The sequence below is a fragment of the Lepisma saccharinum genome, chromosome 8 (genome assembly GCF_977018435.1).
Source record: "Lepisma saccharinum chromosome 8, izLepSacc3.1, whole genome shotgun sequence".
Lineage (NCBI taxonomy): Eukaryota > Metazoa > Arthropoda > Insecta > Zygentoma > Lepismatidae > Lepisma > Lepisma saccharinum.
The window spans coordinates 13,861,289-13,874,191 of record NC_139236.1 but is presented as its reverse complement, the minus strand read 5'-3'; the positions used below and the strand labels follow the sequence as shown (position 1 = coordinate 13,874,191).

The 12,903-nt window shown below is 37.1% G+C and overlaps 1 protein-coding gene across 1 annotated transcript in view; it reads left to right on the top strand.

Annotated features, from left to right (window-relative positions):
* Positions 1 to 12,903, top strand: part of LOC145991372 (transforming growth factor beta regulator 1) — a 95,545-nt gene that overhangs the window by 22,298 nt on the left and 60,344 nt on the right. The window contains exon 3 of the mRNA XM_083127365.1: positions 2,694 to 2,805. Coding sequence (XP_082983491.1) covers positions 2,694 to 2,805 — 112 coding nt within the window. The remainder of the gene's footprint in view (positions 1 to 2,693; positions 2,806 to 12,903) is intronic.

Sequence of the window (12,903 nt, the reverse complement as noted above, 5' to 3'; positions counted from 1 at the left end):
CTCAATGATTTAGTTAGAGACCTAAATTTATCTAAAGAATCAGCTGAGCTTCTTGGTTCAAAACTTAACGAAAATAACTTGCTGGCTTGTGGAACAACATTTTCCTGGTACAGACACCGAGAAAAAGAGTTTGTGCCTTATTTCTCGAAACAAGATTTTCTTGTGTTTTGTTGTGATGTGTCCGGTTTGCTGACTAAGTTAAATTTGCCTTGTCTTTGAACTGATTGGAGGCTATTCATTGACTCGAATAAAACAAGTTTAAAATTTGTTCTGTTACATAATGGAATATGTAATATTGCTCATTCTGTGTCACTAAAAGAAACCTACAGCAATATGCAACTTGTTCTTAATAAAATTAAATATGAGGACCACAGTTGGTTGGTGTGTGGTGATCCTAAAGTTTTGAGCATTTTACTTGGACTACAACGTGGATATATGAAAATGGTGAGTGGGATAGTAGGGCACGATATTACAACTGGGAAAGAAAAGAATGGCCAATACGGAAAACGTTGAACCCGAGTTCAAAGAACATCATACAACAACTTTTAGTCAGTCCTGAGAAAGTTGTACTTCCTCCTCTTCATATCAAATTAGGGCTGATTAAACAATTTGTGAAGGCACTTAACAAGGAAGGACAAGTTTCCAGTTCATATGCAACACATTTCCATCCCTGTCGTACGGCAAAGTGAAAGAAGGTGTTTCTGTTTTACCAGACATTAGGAAATTAATGAATGATAAAGACTTCGAGGAAACAATGACTGTAGCTGAAACAGATGCTTGGATAGCATTTAAAAGTGTAGTGTTGAACTTCTTGGGGAACCACTAAAGTCCTGATTACAGAGAAGTTGTTGAGAATATGTTACTTAAATTTCAAGAGCTGGGTTGCAACATGAATCTCAAATTACATTTTTTGCATTCACACCTTGATAACTTTCCACAAAATCTTGGTGAATTAAGTGAAGAATAAGGCGAATGGTTCCATCAGGACATGAGGGATATGGAGAAAAGGTATCAGGGACATTTAAGTGTTAGCATGATGGCTGACTACTGTTGGGCATTGTACAGAGAAACGCCAGAAGAAAATCACAAGAAAGTTAGGAAAGCTTACAGAAGAAAGCGTGCTAAACAGAACTGAAAAATATGTATTGTGTAATGTTTTTCTTGTGTGTATATTATATACTGCTATATGTCGTTTTCTATATTATATGGGTCCTTTGTGTCTGTCTATATTCATTTTAAAATAAACATGTTGATGCATTTAGTGTGATAAGCTACTTATTCTGATTGAAGAAAAGAAAAATTATAATAAAACAGTATGCAATATTGGACAAAGCACAAATTTTGAAATTTGATTTTCATATTCGTGATCAGCATGGCACAAATAAGAAAGTTCACCTATTAAACAAAAATCAACATTAAATTGAATTTAATTTGCGGCCCTGTGTAATTTAGTGCAAAATTCCATCATTTTGTTGTAAACATATTTCATATATGTACATGAAATAGGAGATTAATGAACTATTCATATTCTTCAATAAACATTTTCAATTTTGTATTGGATCTGCAGAATATTGGTTATTGGTGTTAATACTCTGTCCATATCAGTCCATCCTATAAAAAGTCTGACACTTCGACATGTGTTTTAATTGCGAGTACACTTGAAATTTATGTTCATGACAATAACTATGTAACTAACTAACTCTGTAGCCTTCTTAAACCCGAAGGTTTTTAGTTGCAGCAACACATGCCTTCCATCCATTCCTATCCTGGGCAAGATCAATCCAATCTTTTCCATCCTTAAAAATTTCATGAGGCCAATTGCAGATGTGTTTAATGGTGGATTCTGAATTAGAAAGTCAGGTTACAGGTAATGGGAGCTGCACCATGCAACAAGGGTCAAGTTCTGATTTCTGAATGCTTTCATGAGTGCGTAGGTCTGCTTGTGTTCCTGGTATTTATATTTTTCAATTGGATTTACGCTAGATAAGATTTTGCTCACTTGGTATTTTCACACTCGTACTCTTTCCTCCCCTGTATGCCTCCCTAGTGGCATAGTGGTGATGGTGGCACCTTGGAATCAAGGGGTCCCAGTTTTGATAGCTGGTAGTGGCGCTTACTTGTTCAAAATCTACTGTTAAATGCATATCCACTCTTGATAGGCCTATCTTTGCATAAAATTTACTTGAAACCAATTTGACTTTCTCTTCCCCTGTATTCATGTGTAATATTTTTGAACAAACAAAAATAAAGAAAGAAAGGAGGAAAAAGACTTGAAGCAGGTGCAACTTAAGAGCATGATGAGAAGTTGTGCAACCTTGTTTTCTGGAACATACATCATAATTAACAGTTATGATGAGTTACAAACACATTTAATTCATTCTTCCTTACACCTTGAAAAAATCATGCAGTGAATGAGTCAACCTCTCCTCCATTCATGATTAACCCAAGACGTAAAAATGGGATGCAAAAAAATAGGAAGTGAAGCATTGCTCCATGAATCAAAAGGCTTTTTGGTAGGCTCTGGCCTTGAAGGAGTGTTAAAGGCCAGGAAATGCACATGTGAAAATTGCGTGTAGTAGTTGTGGAAGTAAATGTTAGTTTCTACATTTTTTCCTCATGCAATATTTCAGTTTGGTTCTTAATTTGTAGGTTAAAGAAAAAACTTCAGTGACTTGAAATGATGTGTATTTTAGGAAAATGCTGCCCTCTGTGATCAAGTCTCCCAACTACAAGAGAAAGTATTGATTGTTAAAGAGGAAAGGAGGTACCTGCTGAAGAAATTATTCCACCTACAGGCTGTTGCAGGTTGGTTAAATCGGTTGGTTAAATCGGTTGGTTAAATCATCCATAACAAAATTTCATGCTGGATATTGTTTTCACTCTTCACTTTTCATAATTACAGCATTAGTTAGAAGAATCTTTCTTTTTTTATTGTCGATAGTTTAAACCTGACACATTTTAAATACATAGAATCAATTAAAACCTTAGAGTAATCTTGAATAACAAGAGTAATTTCTCCAAAATACTTCATGCTGTGCCTCACAACATCGTAAAATTAACCAAAACCATTTTTGGATCAACCTCTGTGGTTGAAAGTTTTTTATGCAAAACATCATGAAAGGTTAAAATGGTTACAATGGGTTAAGAGATACAAAAAGTGATTTCAGATCATGTGAGTAGAATGACCAAGGAGTTCCTGATCTTCCATGAAGGGAAACGGCTGCTTCGTTCACTAGTTAGAGCTTTCTTCTTTTTATGCATCTGACATCACTTTCATGTTATAGTATTTCCTTTTAGGTTACTTTAGGTTACAAATGTATTTTTGCAATCTTAACTAAGATGATTGTTTGTACACTTTATTCATTAATGGTATTTGTATAGTTTTGCCTATGCAGGGTTGCTATCCATCTTGAAAATCTGGAAAACATGGAAATGTCAGGGTAAAGTCAAAAGCTACAAAATGGTATAATATTATCATTGCAGCCCCAATAGTTCCCAAGATAATGTAGCAAAACCCGCAAGAAAAAAAAACTTATTCGGCAGAACCAGTTCTCTATGCAGTCAGTACGCATTACATACAGAAGGGAAACAGCTGATTTTATACAGATTTTTATTCAGCGGAGTAAAGCTAACAGATGCAAAGAGCTTCAAGACTAGACCAATATTGTATTTGATTACTACCCAATACTAAGAAAAAGTTGTTTTGGAAAATTGCTAAAAACTGTTTTTTGAGAAATTCTGAAAACCTGAAAATTACTAATTGTGTTTAAAATCTTTCTGCTTGCACCGTACTAAAATTTCATAACGATTGGACAACCCGTTTTTGATTTACAGAATTTCAAAGATAGCGATAGTTTGCAAATCTAAACGAACTGCCCTTTTTTTGTTCTCATGACGATAAAAAATTGAAGGCCTACTAAAAAAATAAATTGGTTAGAATTGATTAATGCAGAATTGAATAAGCTAAATTTTGATGAAACTTGTTTTTATGTAGGTCAACTAGTTAATTTTTAATTGCAGTCTAAACTCGAGTATCTATATCTTTTTTTATCCGATAATAGTGCAAACTGTCTTTTCCTATCTTGTAATGCATCAAATATTATCATTGTTCTTGCATTTTTAGCCCTCTTTTTTTGTCCTACAGACACCTTGTTGCAACCAGGGAGTCGTAACGTACCCAATTTGCGTTACACGGTACGTTCCATTTTGTAGGAGGAAGAGTATGGTTCAGCTGCTGGTACCCATGTAACGTAACGAAATGCAATATGTTATAGATTGACGTTACAAGGAACGTAACAAAATGTATTATGGTAGATATTAACGTTATAAAGGAACGTAACGAAATGAGCACATTGGAACATAACGTAATATGCAATATGGTATATACTACCGTTACAAGGAACGTAGTAACGAAATGCAATATATGGTATATACTAGCGTTACAAAAACGTAACGAAATGCAACATGGTAGTAAATAACGGTACAATAGGAACGTAATGAATGCAATCCTCCGTAACGGAATGAAGTGAAAGGCAATATGGTTAACTAACGTTACATAGGAATGTAACAAAATGTAAACCACTGTAGCGGAACGGAACAAAATGCAGTTGGGTACATACCATCTGCATAAGGAACGTAAATAAATTCAGTATGGTAGATGTTAACGTTACAAGGAAAGAACAATTCACAAATGTTAGCTAGGAACGTTATAGGCGCGTGACGAATATAATCTATTTAACATCAAGGAAGAAAAAGGAATAGCCAAAATCTCTTACCTTTCATTGGAACATTGCGAAAAATAACTCAGTATATCGTATGGGATTAATGTGAAATAGCCGTGAAAATATGGTTGTTTGTAAAAAAATTAATTTCAACCAGGGTTGTTAAAGGGTCAGGAATTTTAAATCAATTCAATTCCGGTTCAGCAGGGAATATTAGCAAACATAAATGGATCTGGACTGTAAAGAGCCTCTTTATGTATTTCAATTCGTTCCAGGGACATTTTCTCCTGATCAATTGAAATACGGCACAGGGACCTTCTTTCCGGATCAATTTAAAGACGGTCTAAGTTTCATATTGAAATGAAAGAATACGCAACTTAAACCGAATTTAAACTGTGCGATAAAAAAGGTTCCGGTCTTGTTGCGGAACCCAATAGAAGAACCCATTAGAATTTATGGGTTCGTGGACGTTTAACAACCCTGATTTAATATTAAATTACATTTTTGGCTCGAATTTGAATAAAGCTTCCAACTAGTGTAGAAATGAGTAGCAATAGGCGTGCGCACGGGGTGCAAGGGGTGGGGAATCCCCCCCCCCTCGTCATGGACATCTTTCGATATTTTAGACGCAGGGAAATATGCCATATCCAATTGCATATTAACCCGATAATAGTGTTGCCCCCTCAAGAAACACCACTTGAATTCGAAATTATCGCATTCCTGCATCCCCATTATAATAATTAATGTAAATTACTATGACAAATCAAATTATACGTGTGAAATATATACTTTTAGCTGACATTCGTTTTCTAAAGGGGAGAGGTGGCCATCCTCGCCCCACTTCCAGATTTCCATGCCCCTATTTTATTATACTTTATTCCAGAAATTTAGGGTAGAGGAATCATATCGCCGGTTATTAAACGATATTGTGCTCTTGAAGAAAATGAAGTATTTTGAAGCCGATGAAAGTTCACAAAGCAACAACGGTGGAAGAAGATGCAGTGGCACAACCACAGGGGGCAGGGGAGATTAACCCTCAAACTTGTACAGAAATCAATTCTAGGAGGTAAGGAAGGCAAACATTGGACTATAGAAAGAAAGGTTGCAGAATCTAAGAGTAGCAAGACAAAAGGATACTCAAGATGGATTTAGTTTTCACGTCTTTCGTGCACTATTTCTTCCAGACGGCCAAGAGCACCTGCAAGGGGGCACAGAGGGGCAATTGCCCCCTCTCGATTTCTATCTTTATACTTATTTAAAAATAGTTATATAAACTTGGACAGTTGCTGCTGATTACGGTGTAAGTTTTGCCCGTGCAAGGTAATAAATAGATTTATTATTAATTTTTGAAGCCGCACCGTTCATTTATAAACACACTGTATATGAGCCATTGTGAATTCGAGTTAATTTAAACATTTTGCGTTGTTGCGAGATTATCTATTAGGATAAAATTTGGACATAAATAATCTAAGTAGAAAAAGTGCAACTTGTATATCAAAATTGCCATGTCCATCTGATCTCCGAAAGTAGTGTTTAGCACGTCACATTTCAAGTATATGATTGATTGATTTGGTGTTTTGAGTCCAATTTATGCACAGTAAGGCTAATCGGGACTGGACCTTCAGTTTGAAGTGGAATCCGAACCACTTGTGCCTCCACCGGGTATCGAACCCGGGGCCCCTTGATTACTAGGCGACGAAGAAACCACTGCGCCATCGGGGAGGCCATTTCAAGTATAGTCCATGATCGTATCTAGTATATGAACGAGATTTGTCCCTCCTCTCAAACAATTCGTGGCTTGTCCCCACCGAACGAAGTGTGTCACTTATAAATGAAGTTTCCGAAAGCAGGCATTATGCATGAACAGAACAAAAAATACTCCTGAGAAATTACAAAAATTATAAGCCAGTTCGTGACCGGGAGTTATTGACGGTCTCCCCCCCCCCCCCCCCCCAACCTATCCGCTTTAGGTTCCGGGTTCGAGTCCTGGTCTGTAAATATATTTTTTAGGTGTCTCTTCATCAATTTAATCTATTTATCATCCATCTTCATAGTTTCGATTAATTATAAAAGTGACATAAAAGCAAAGCAAAATAAGAACAAATAAAAATAATTGCAAAATGACTAGAATGTCAGAACTACATTTGAAAAATAAAATGCGAGCAGAAGATTCATTTACAAACAGGTATTTGGGTAGAATTGTGTAGACAGACAGCATGCTCCCGAAAGTTGCCAATCCACGTGTAGCATGACCTTCGATACTGGGGTTGCGCTTTTTCAGGAAAGTTTTCTCGACCCTCGTCAAGCGTCTTATCAAGAATGCCTCGGTGTTCGCAGCATTGCCAACTTATTTTCCGTCAGAAAAAGTCTTTTTCCTCCTATTTAATCTGCGGTTGGCTCTACAATACATCATATTAAACAAGATACAACAACTGAATTACGGCGAAGTAGGTTAGAAACCCTGCGTGCTCAAGAGCAGCTTCGATAAGGCACCTGAATTGTTTCGAGCTGAACCAGGAAATGGGCGATCTTTATTCCCGAAGGCCATTCTGTGTGGATTTGAGAGCATGAAATTGTAGGTTGATGATAGTACTACAAGACGTCAAGTGGATTTTTTTCTGTTTCGTTATTTTATATAGCTTTGCTACCTATATAGTTTGAATAACTAATCAATCATTTGATGAGCAGACAGACACGAAGAAGCCGATCCCGTGGCAAATTAGTTAGCGTAATACACTGCGAAGGCTAATGTCGGATTAGAAAATATGGATGGGTCATTTGTCTTTATACCACTTCCATCACCTATCACATCCTTTATCATCGTGATTAACCGAAAGTGGTAGACGCGAAATAAAAATAGAATCTTTGCATGAATGTCCGAAAAAGAGGCAAGGGCACGACCCACCTGGAAAAGGAAAGTCAACCAAAAATTATATATATCGCGCAATTGCATTTTACCTATAATAATAATGTTAATTATTGCATGAACATGATAACTTCAAATTAAAGCAATGGCTTTTGAGGAGACAACACTGTTATGGGGGAACATGCACCTTGTTTGCCCCCCCTGAAAAAAAAAAACTACCCTGCTTGCCCCTCCCTGGAAAAAAAATCCTGCAGACGTCCATGAACCTTTGGTATCGACTTCGGAGTATAAAGCTGCAACGTGCCACCACTCGTAACTCCAGGGTATGCCGAATTGGCAACACACCGCTCCTTGCTCTGGCTGGTCAGTTGGGAGCACCAGTTCTTACTCAGGGATCGGGATTAAGACGATCCACATTCCTCCAGGAAGGAAACCACCGAATTGCGACACGTGACAGTAAATAAAATTCCAAATACTTTATAATTAAAATGTCCAAATCTTTAATCACGAATCGCGCGCGTACATACTGATTCGCACAAGTTAAAAGTTATAATTTATTGAGTCATGCACGCTCGCAGGCAGTCATAAGCAATTTATTTAACACGAGAGTCCGCGCACCGCCTTCACAGTTAATAGCAAAACCTCAACTGCTACCTCAAGCGCGAGGCGCAGCATAACAGATTGTTCTAACTTACAATACAAACTCATAACATAAAATAACACAAGAAAAACTGATAATTTATATAATTCATCAATGTTAATTAGCGATAGTAAGCTAAAGTTAAGGTTGGCAACAATTAAAAATGCCAACGTGGAAGTTTTTACATCGCAAAGAACACGAAGCGTGGTTCCCCTACTCCTAACATAAACAGCCAATAGGAATACGATATTTTATTCAAAACGAGGGAGAAATACTTTGCTATAATATTACAATATTAAACTATATAGAAATAACTAAACTGATTTTATCAAATAAATCATATTTGCCCTTGTACATAAAAAAAATGATTAAATAAAGATTTACTTTATAAGGAAGACAAATTACTTCAATCTTGTACATTGTTGAACAAAAATCGATATTAAGAAGAAATGTATTTAACTTGTGCTTCAAAAACAATGAAAACGTTGCATATATTATTTGGGATCCTATAAATTCTGAATAAATGTTGCAAAAATACGCGAAAAAGAAAGTAAAAAAAAAAATACGTGAATGATATTATAAAATATAAAGAAACGTAATATATACATGAATTATAAAAACAATTAACTATAAATAATTTAATCCAAGTTCTTAACTTGAAAATATACGAATAAGATAAATGCCAATATACAACTGAAATCTACCCGACATGGCGGTCGTTAGAAAGCATTGTTTCTTCAATGTATAGCGCGGCAATAGACCGTGACAGCCTCTTATTTGCCAGGAAATATCAACACGAGAACAGGGATAGGAATTCCTCTTATTTTAGATTTTCTCAAACTAATGGAGTGCATACATTGCTCTAAGCAGGACACTCTCTACCTTATGATGGGAACAATGTATGCGCTCAAAACATTGGACGCTAACGCCGATTTAAGCTGGCTTGCAAGCCGAGAACACTGTTCGAATCTCCACAGGCATATAATAAAAATGTATCATACCCAAATGACACATCTGGTGGAATACCTAACGTGCCAAATTTTGGAAAATAGGAGCTGGTAGTGCCACTTCCCCAGGATTATTATCCGTGGCCTGCAAGCAAGGTTCTTGTATGTGTGACTTTTCTGTTTCTCAGACTACGTGTGACTACCTACAAATTATGTGAAACAATAACAAACAACTTCCCGACCGATTTCCAAGGCTCGTTTCACCCTAGCTACAAACTACCACTTCGATCACTGCATGCAAGAGTGAGTAGTGGTATTCGCGTGTCTTCCCTTTAATGCAAAACCACAATTTGCTCCACAGCTGCTGCCATATTGCGTAGATGAACGAAAAACACACTCAATATACCAAATTGCTTGTATGTAGACATCAGACGATAAGAGATGAAACAATTGCAGCCTACAATTTCCCTCAATCAACTACAATTGCCATCTGAGTATGAGAAACCACTTGCATTCTAACCGGGTTCGATTCCTGGTGGAGGCACAGTGGTTCATTTCCCACTTTAAACTGTAGGCCCACTCCCAATTAGCCTATCTGTGCATACAACTGAACTTAAAACAAGACAAACTTTCATTCTAACCTCAGTCAATTGTGGGAGCTGCTTAGAAGTAGTAGCGTTGCTGGCATGGTGGACTTCGGTTCTTACTTTTGCTTTTAACAGATAGATACATTTTGAATAATAGTGAAATCAAAGTAATCGATTATTTTACCGAATGACAAAGTTATAACGGAATTGTGTTACCTCCATTACAGAACAACTACCTAATCTCATTCAATTCCAGTGTTCTATCTGGTAGATAGATGTATCAACCTTTGCAATGATGTAAACTTTCAGTGCAATGGCGACAAAGGTCCAATAACTATAATGTCAAACTTTAAAGATTTCCTGACAAAATAAACAAATGGACAGATCATTTACATTCTCAATGGACATGTTGAAAAAAAGACATATTCATTTTTTTTTAATTTCTTTTTTTTAGCGTAGGTAAAAGGAAGTCACTTGAATAAAGTGGGAATATAATCAAAATGTCCATCAGGTATTCATTGATTTCAAAAAAGCATATGATTCGGTCAAAAGAGATAAATTATATAATATATTAGTCGAATTTGGAATACCTAAGAAGCTTGTTAATATGATAAAAGTATGCACCAGTGAAACAGAAAGTAAAATTCGTGTGGGTATTTATGTGTCTGACAAATTTACAATTCATGATGGGTTGAAACAAGGAGATGCATTATATCCATTGCTCTTTAATTTTGCCTTAGAATATTCTGTTAGGAAGGTAACAGAAACTAAGGAAGGACTAAAATTAAATGGTGTGACTCAGTTGTTAGCATATGCAGATGATGTAGACTTATTAGGGGATGATATAAATACAATTAAGAATAATGCTAAAATACTTTTCAAAACTGCTAAAGACATAGGTTTGGAAGTTAACAAAGAGAAAACTAAATATATGCTTACAGGCCGAAACCAAGGGTTAGGTAATAATCAAAATCTAATTATTGATAACAACTCGTTTGAACCAGTTTCCAAATTCAAATACTTAGGAGTAATATTAACCAATGAAAATTATATTAAAGAGGAAATAAAAAGTAGGCTTAATTCAGGAAATGCATGTTACTTCTCTCTTCATAAACTTTTGTCTTCTAGTTTAATAACTAAGAAACTAAAAGTTAAAATATACAAAACAGTAATTTTGTATGCAGTACTCGTATTGTATGGGTGTGAAACTTGGTCCCTTACATTGAAAGACGAACATAAATTGAGAGTATTTGAGAATAAGATCCTTAGGAAAATATTTGGACCTAAAAGGGATGAGGAGACAGGTGAGTGGAGAAGGTTCCATAATTTAGAACTACATAATTTGTATTCATGTCCAGATGTTATTAGAATGATTAAATCAAGACTTAGGTGGGCAGGCCATATGGCACGAATGGGAGAGGAAAGAGGAGTTTATAGGATTCTTTTTGGGAAACCTGATGGTAAGAGACCTATAGGAAGGCCAAGACCAAGATGGAGGGACAACGTTGAGATGACCTAAAGGAAATCGGTAGGGATGGAAAAGAGTATATAGATCTTGCTCAAGATAGGGACAGATGGAAGGCCTGTGTTGCTGCAGCCATGAACCTTCGGGTTTAAGAAAGCTAGAGAGTTAGTAAGTTTAAAAGGAAGTAGCTAAAAATGAGTAAATAAAAATATTACGTAGCAGAGTGGTTAGCACAGCGCACTACGACGCCAGGGGTCCCGGTTTCGAATCCCGACCTGCACATGAGTGTTCTCTGTGTGTGTCCCTTCATCAGTTTCAGCATTCGTCGCACATGCTCATCTTCGCTTTCTGAACCGCCAGGTGTACAGCACGTGGCGTAGCGTTTCGCGTCCGAATTCCAGGAACAGGCAACTTACGGTTACCTGACCAAGTAGCGTTTCGTCCGAGGGCTACCATCCTTGCTAACACTCTTAAATGCTCCATCCAAGAAAATATCTTTTTGTTGTTTTAATATTTCTTTCCCTCTGGAAATTGCAAATCTCACCTTCATAGTTGTCAGATAGTAAGAAAGTGTTGCCATCTGACATGACTAAAATTTCTAGATCCAAGTTCACTTCCTCTCGACGATTTGTTTTGATTTGATTTGTTGTTTTAAGTCCACTTTATGCACATTAAGGCTAATAGGGATTGGACCTACAGTTTAAAGTGGGATCCGAACCACTTGTGCGTCCACCGGGTATCGAACCCGGGACCTCTCTCTCGACAATTTGTCTTGAGTCTGCACTCCGCTGTCTATGCAATGTAGTTTTAAAAGTTGTAAACCGAGGTATACTAGTCACCAATTCCATCGCTGCCAGTGGTTAGTCAAGGTGTGACTCATCATCAGCCAGGCTAGAACGAAACGCAACTCATTAAACCGTCGCAGACGAACTGTAGCATTTTTCCAGAAATTTCGCTTTCGGACGAAACGCTACTGAACCGTACAGCAGTCCCAATGCCTGCTCCAAGTTGCACAGCTGCTTTCGGAGCTCTTGGTTTGGAAAGGGGGTGGGGATGAGGAAAGGGTCTTGATTTTTTATACTGAAGCTCGTTCATTTCGTTCTCCTATTTCTCTTGGTTGAATTTTCTGAGATACGGAATCTACCTCATTTTGCTTTTCATTACGTTTTATTGCATCACCCACGGTACGCTTACATGTACTACCTAACATTTTCAATTTCCCTGTACCCTTTGGTTAGGTACGGTAAACATAAATAGCTGCCATTCGTCAAATGTTGTATTTTTGTTTTTGTTACCCATTTTTCTCGTACTTCAGTCAGGGAGCAATGCAGCTACTGGTAACAAATGTAGTCAGGAAGTAGCATCAATTGTTCCTTCCCCGCACTGTAGTTGACCAGTAAAAAAAACTATGTAAAGCCTCGTTTCTATTACCACAAATTTGCCGTGCAACATGACGCGCGGCATGCGACGCTGCATGTGTCAAGCATTTGTTGAAATGGAAACTGTCTGCAACATGCCGCGGTGCAAGTGCCGGGGACAAAATTGCCCCAACAATTAATACGCACAACATGCGCCGCGGACAATGGAAACAGCCTGCAGCAAGTTCCTGGGGCATGCGCACTAGAGTAGAAACAGACGACGCGACTACAATCTGTGGTCCAACAAGATTTAATAACA